The sequence below is a fragment of the Mixophyes fleayi genome, chromosome 1 (genome assembly GCF_038048845.1).
Source record: "Mixophyes fleayi isolate aMixFle1 chromosome 1, aMixFle1.hap1, whole genome shotgun sequence".
NCBI classification, from domain to species: Eukaryota; Metazoa; Chordata; class Amphibia; order Anura; family Limnodynastidae; genus Mixophyes; species Mixophyes fleayi.
Window position 1 is genome coordinate 339,159,372 of NC_134402.1, and position 7,446 is coordinate 339,166,817.

General features: G+C 36.9%; 1 protein-coding gene across 9 annotated transcripts in view; it reads right to left on the minus strand.

Annotated features, from left to right (window-relative positions):
- The window catches only part of DGCR2 (DiGeorge syndrome critical region gene 2), a 44,486-nt gene extending 39,576 nt beyond the window's left edge, over positions 1 to 4,910 (minus strand). For 2 of the 9 annotated variants that reach the window (XM_075216026.1, XM_075216015.1), the window contains exons 1-2: positions 4,458 to 4,909; positions 598 to 630 (exon numbers count right to left, since the gene is read on the minus strand). In XM_075216026.1, the coding sequence (XP_075072127.1) occupies positions 598 to 630; positions 4,458 to 4,536 (112 nt within the window). In that variant the 5' untranslated portion in view covers positions 4,537 to 4,909. Of the gene's footprint in view, positions 1 to 597; positions 631 to 4,457 lie in introns of all 9 variants that reach the window. The other 7 variants (XM_075216079.1, XM_075216070.1, XM_075216052.1 and 4 more) reach the window with 5 other exon arrangements.
- Between the last annotated feature and the right edge of the window lie 2,536 nt (positions 4,911 to 7,446).

Consider the following 7,446-nt stretch of genomic DNA (forward strand, 5'->3'; position numbering starts at 1 on the left):
ATATTTATTTATTTATATTCCTCTCAACACCCTCCTTAACAACTCCTGAAGGCAATTGTAGTTTGAATGAGAAGCACATAAACATATTGCAGCACTGCGGTCCTCAAAAAGATCAAATTTCCAATAATAAATTGAACAGAAAGTTATTGGACATGTTTATAAAAGCAGTCATAACAAGACCACAGATGATCTCGATTGGAATGTGTGTGGAGTCATCATCCATCTGCATTAATAAACCCCCGAATTATGCTATTCCAGCTGGATGCTCTACAATGTACCCACTTATATTTCTTGAGGAAAGCGGATTTGTCTCAAAATATGTTTATTTTCTCATAAGCATAACCTTTTAAATGAATCCAATACATCGACTGGAACAGCAATTTGTCACAATAGCACATTACGCTAGGAGTTAAAGGATACCCAACGTCTATCACAAAATACAAAAACATGTGTATTATTTATAAACAATGGGCGACCACTTATGTTCCAAAACGTTGCATAGATATTTCAGTCTAATCAATCCCAGATAAACAAACATTCTCAACAAAGTATTTCTACTATCAATCTACTGACTACCAAAACTATAAGCATGCTCACCTGATTGCAGTCTTGCGAGAGCTACTTGATGACCTGAAATTTAAAATTTAAAAAAACACTTACCAAGCTAGATACATTCTAATTGAGCACATCACAGAGACAACTGTAAACATAGGAGAAGCTCAATAGAATCAGTACTATTTATTTGGAGTTTAGGGTTGTCATTATAGACAATTTAAACAGACAAGCAGAATTTTTTTTATCAACCAAATTAAATAATTACTATCAATTTGTTAATATATTATGTCAAGAGTGGTCATTCCCAAAACATGAGAATGGAAAGAGAACAAATTTATTTATCTGAATCATTTGAATTTATGGTTAGATTTTGGGTTATCCTCACTAATTAAGAAATGTAACTGATGTACAGATGTTTAAAACGTGTATATATTAAATGTTCCAAAAATTGTGACAAGATACAATTTTGCATGGGCAATTCATTAAATAGTTATGAATAACCCAATTAAGTATTTCATGATCAGTTGTGTTATGCAGTTCTCTGCTGTCCAAATATTTCTAGGAACAGGGTTGCACTTTTATTACCTCCAAGTATCTGTGGACCAAAAACTACTTAAAAGATCTTATCCAACAGTCTATGGAGCTTCCAGAGAAATGGGCCACCAGAAGGACAGTCCCGATGTAGTTTGTAGAACATTTCAATAGCCTCTATATGGATTCTTGTGTCTTAAATTTATTATCTTACACTTTAGTCCATTCCTCACTACTGATTTATATTTGTGTATATTTGTGTCACTTCTTGCACAAGTAGTATCACCAATTAATAAAATAAATAACAACTAAGTAGTGAACTCCACCAATTACCCAACCCTCTGAGCTTGCACTCTTGGTGTTACATCCTGCAGGAAGCATTTGACTTTGCTTAGATGTACAATCTTTACTTTCTGTTTCATGTCATCGTATGTCATTTATGTCAGGATCCCATCAATATACAGAGCTGTTTAATATGTCAGCTCTTTAAAAATAAAAAACAATAATAATATACAACCCCTTTAAACACAGCTGAAATGGAACATCAGAGCTAGCATAATTTCACACAAGTGATTAAAATGTCTGTTAAAGCACTGACACACAGTAATGAATGAAGACGAAGAATTACATTATATAGAGCTTGTTCAGAGTTCCCACATTTGCTTATTCCATTTTCCAGACAGAATGTGGCATGAGCAAAGCATTCATTGCACACATAATTTCCCAGCGATTTATTCTCATTAACCTGTGTGAATATGTAGTGTGTGTAGGCACCAAAATCAACGACCCAGATGCCTGCACGATTTTCAGAGCAGTTTGCCAGTCTAGAAAGTGTGAATAAATTCTGACAAAAGTTACACCTAAATGAGCCCTGATTATTGCATTGTACAGCTTTGACAATTTATCTTTTAATTTTGCAATTTAAATATTAAATATAGCACTGATAGCTGGTATAATACATGATAATAGCATCACTTGTCTCGTAAAAAACAAAAACAAAAAAAAGAAGTAACTTTGCAACTTGGCAAAACCATATTGCATTGAAGGGGGAGGTGAAATTCAAAATGTGATGATAGATTAATAGTTTGGGTAGGGCATGTCCTAGATCAACTTTAAATTTCAGTGTAAACATAAAGCTATCAAGTTTTTGTATGCCATATGAAAAAACAGCCAAAATTTAACTTATGTGCAAAATAATAAACTATTTTGCACCCCTTGCATTGTAACATTGCTTGTCCAGGAGAAACCATACTCCTTCCCCCCCCCCCCCCCCTTTACTTTCCGTAATGAATCACACCCAATATGTACTTGTGCTCAGATTCAGCACCAACAGTACTATACAAAGCGTTAATTTTTTCAAGACTGCAAAGCCTGCCTCCAGCTAGTCTCTTGACATAATTGGCTTTTCCTGTCTCCATTGTAAAGTAGGTCAATTTTGTACACTAAATCCTTGACAAAAAAGTGAGTAATTCTAATTATTTGTGGATGAAAAATATTTCATGTATCTATGCAGTCAAGTGCCATGTATTATGAGTATACAAAAGGAGGTGTGCACGTCACAACTTCGCAATTGACAACAAAATTCCTAATGTACTTCTCAATAATCAGTACAGCATCAGTATTTTTTAAGTAAACCTGGGATACAACATCCTAAAGAGGGAAGATGTGTTCCTTTCACTTGCAGTTCTGATTGTTTGAGAGATTATAACACACACACCATTTGCATTGTATAGTTATTAAATCCCACGGTTAGCAAAACTTAAAACCACTTTAAATATTTCTCTCACAAAAGAAATTAAATCACACACATAAAAATGAAAAAAGCTAACATCACAGAACTCCAAAAAACCCTACACCTCCAACGAGGCTGAAGTTAGCTTCTTATCGTACACCTCCATGACAATGATAAGTTTGTAACAGCTTTACAGCAAAGCGTCACCTCAAAAAAAGATTAATACCACAGACATTAAGGCAGAGCGCTTTTAAAGCAACAAGACATCAATAAAAAGTTATTGAAAAAAAACAACTAGACATAACCCCATGTGACACAAGAAAAACAGAGAAATTGAAGATTGCCAAAACTTGGATTTAAAACAATAATAATGAATGCCTTAAGTGCGATTGGCAACCTGAAACACTTCAGGGGCCTTATGGGCAGTCTCCAATCTTCAGAAAGGGCACACATTGCCATTAATCTCACTAATAAGTTGAAACAATACATTAAATCTAAGAACGAGACATCAGTAATAACATATCAGCAGGCATTTTAAACAAGTGTTACAAGCTACAACAAATAGAACTGACAGAGCTGGAAGAAGCTGGGAGCCACAGTTGAAGGCTAGTAGGGCCACATGCTCGCACATTCCAGGCTTAGATAATGCTAAAAATAAAAAATAATTCATTTTAAGTTACCGGATCTTTTCTGTAATATGTCAAGCACTAAATATTGGTAAACGCAACTGATAACCATTAAAATATGAAAAAACAAGAGAGATTAAACTACTGTCCTAACAAATGTTACTAGAGTGAATGGGCAAATTGTGTTTAATGTACTCTGTTCCTAGGCCTTAGCCTAAAATCATTGAACAGCTCACTGCAAAATTGTACAGCGGATACAGTATTTATTAAAAAGGTAGTGAAAGTAAATGACCATGTCCAATATCAGAGGATAAATAGAACATTCTATACACAACTTTAGATATAAACAGTACAATTACCTCTGTCAAATACATCAGGAACAAAAGCAGGATGCTCAACGAATACAAAAAAAAAAACAAACAAAGTACAGTATCCCACTAGCAAAGGACAACTTATTGTGAACAGTCTTGATATGTCCCATTAGTAATGTACATAGGTATTTACATGACATATGATGTGCACCATTCTATGCAGTCTACAATGAGAACACAGGCCCTTTACTTTGAGATATAAACAAATATCAGCATCAGAAATACCCCCCAATATCCACCTATCGGTTATAGGATGGGGGTTACTAGAAGGTTGGGCTAATATGATGACTTTACATCCATGTATATATGGGTTATTGGTAGGCGTAGATAGGAGGCCCGGTGACAGGAGGGGCAGCTCAGCTTTATACCAGGTCAGATCCGCAGTATGTCCTTCTGCTGACAGGGACATTGCAGCCAGTGATTACCGAGAGCCTACAGATAAGTCACATTACCTGGTAATCAGCTGTGACATCTGAGTAAATCAGTACACACCCTTACAACTGGTATCTACCACCCACAAATGCCTTCCTACCTCCGCCAAGGACCACCTGTCTTCCCCGGTAGAGGCACCCCAGGTCTCACTACCACCCCGCACGCCATTTTAAACGCAGTCCAGCGGGGCTCGCCCTTCGGTAAACCTACCTGGCCGCAGCGGCTCGGTCAGGGTTAGCACGAGCAGAAAGAGGAGGAGAAAGGTGCCGCTGTCCGGTTTGAGCACCATTTATCCTCCGTTCATCCTCCTGCCAGAGCAACGAAAACCGGACACTCGCCGCAGGGGGGGGGGGGAGGGTAGCGGGCGCCGGTCCCGTGGATAATGATTTCCCACCGTAGCAACAGACAAGATTGCTAGGCCTCCAGATCTATGTCCACCCGTATTGTTCGGTAACGGGTACCGCACCGATGCTTCTATCTCCGGGAACAAGATGGCGGCCTCCGTCACCTCACAACAAACAGAACACAGTGTAGCCAATCACAGCACTGCAAGGGCGGAATTTACGGTGTGTCACGTGAAGCCGGGCCTGGACGCAGCTCACGCCAATCAGAGGGGTCCTGGGCGGGTGTTCTTATCTAAGGCGAGCGCAGTAACTGAGGGCAGAACAGATTACCCTCCTTAATCAGTGATCGGGAAGTCATAATGTCATCTGTTATGAAGACGCTGCCACGTTATATTATGATTCACACGGGAGCAGCTCAGTATTGAGTACACAATAGCTTTATTCTTCTACTTACCAATACACGCTATATCCTCCAAAAATAATTACAGTCACACGTTATGTACAAAATATATAATTGTCAGTGCTTGCTGCTTCATCTCTAGCTCTTACCATTTGGTTCTATTAATAAACATCAATTTTGCTTCCTTTAATAGTAGACTTATGAATTTCAAAACCTAAATATAAACACTGATTTGTGGATCTCTCTCCCCCATTGTATTATAGATACTATTGGCTGCAATATAACCTTTCATTCTTTATAGAATTGAATGTCAGTATGAAAATGTTGACAATAGTACATTTTTATGTTTAGTAAAAATATTTTCAAGGGTTTTTATCCCTGTTGTCAAATAAATATAGTTACAAAGCTTGACCAAACTGAATTCAAGTTATAGGTAATCTATCTAATTAACTGGTCTTATAACTATAGTAATCAGTTTGCAAGTAGACTCAAAAACCCATGGCACCAAGATTTAGTGGACCCAAACTCACTGTACTGAAAGTAACATTATTCATGGGCTCATTTTTATTTCCTGATGCCATAAAGGATGTTTTCTTATTTATTTATTTTTGGGGGGGGGATTGTGGCCTTGCATTTATTATTATTATTAGCGTAAATTTGTAAGGCGCCACAGAGCTCTGTAGCGCCATACGGTAGAGAAAACAGTACATACATCATTTTCATAAAAAAGCAAAAACAGTCGCTTCAACAAGAGGTGCCCGTCTATTAAGATACAAACAATGAAGACAATTTGATTTGTCTGTAGCGAACGGCTTTACAAATAGAAGACATCTATTAACACAAAATAATGACTCTCTAAATAATGATATAGTCTTTAACTAATAGATCCAACAATTGATCTACCCATATTTAGAAATAAAACTTATATATGTAATAATGATCACATGTGGGCATTTCACGATCAATGTATTTTCCTTCATCACTATAGGGTGAAATGAAACTGTGTATACAAACACTGATATATATAGTTTCAGCTATAATTTAGGATACTAAGGACAGCTGTACAGTAGTATTTACATAGTATCAACCTTCACAATTAAATTACCTACATCGTTTTTTGTTGTAAACCTTTATTCTGTGAAATTTTCTTAAACAGCAGATGTATTAGGAAGAGGCACAGTGTCATAGTACACTGAATGTTTGATCCTCAATATGTAAATTAAATGTTCATAAACTATATTGGTTTTAATAATAGGTATTTGCCTAATAATATATGAGCATTCATAATCATGATCTATTATTTAGCCTGACTACCAAATTTTATTATGAGTTAATAATGCACTAACAAATACAGAAATACAGAATCCAGTGTAGTATTTTATGAGTCCTTGAAATAATGGAATTATTTAAATAAAGAATTGAATATTGGCAACTGGTGAAATATTACATATATTTTAAGTCACTTTTCTAACTTTTTTTCACTTCCTAATGCTATCTCTTTTATAATTCGCTCATAAGATGTTTTAATATAAATAATAATAAAGATATTATTTTAATTAATTGTTGAATCTTAGAGTGCATCCATAGGGGAGAGTCTTTCTTCTTCTTTTTTTTAAAACAGTACATACAGTCATGGCCATAAGTTTTGAGAATGACACAAGTATTATTTTTCACAAAGTCTGCTGCCTCAGTTTTTATGATGCCAATTTGCATATACTCCAGACTGTCATGAAGAGTGATCAGATAAATTGCAATTAAATTCAAAGTCCCTCTTTGTTATCCCAAAAGCAACATTTCCACTGAATTTCAGCCCTGCCACAAAAGGACCAGCTGACATTAGGTCAGTGATTCTCTCGTTAACAGGTGAGAGTGTTGATGAGGACAAGGCTGGATATCACTCTGTTATGCTGATTGAGTTAGAATAACAGACTGGAAGCTTTAAAAGGAGGGTGCTGCTTTAAATCATTGTTCTTCCTCTGTTAACCATGGGTAGCTTCAAGGAAACATGTGCAGTCATCACTGCTTTACACAAAAAGGGTTTCACAGGCAAGGATATTGTTGCTAGTAAGATTGCACCTAAATGAACAATTTATCGGATCATCAAAAACATCATCGTCATGATCCATCAATATAGTGCCACTGATTACGCAGCGCTGCACAGAGAACTCATTCACATGAGTCCCTGCCCCATTGGAGCTTACAATCTAAATCACTAACATACACACACACAGACCGAGAGAGACTAAGGGCAATTTAATATCAGCCAATTAACCTACCACAATGTTTTTGGAGTGTGGGAGGAAACCGGAGCACCCAGAGGAAACCCACACAAACACGGGGAGAACATAGAAACTCCACACCGATATGGCCATGGTCGGGAATCGAACCCCAGTGTTGTGAGGCAGAAGTGCTAACCACTAAGCCACCGTGCTGCCTGAACATCAAGGAGAGAGGT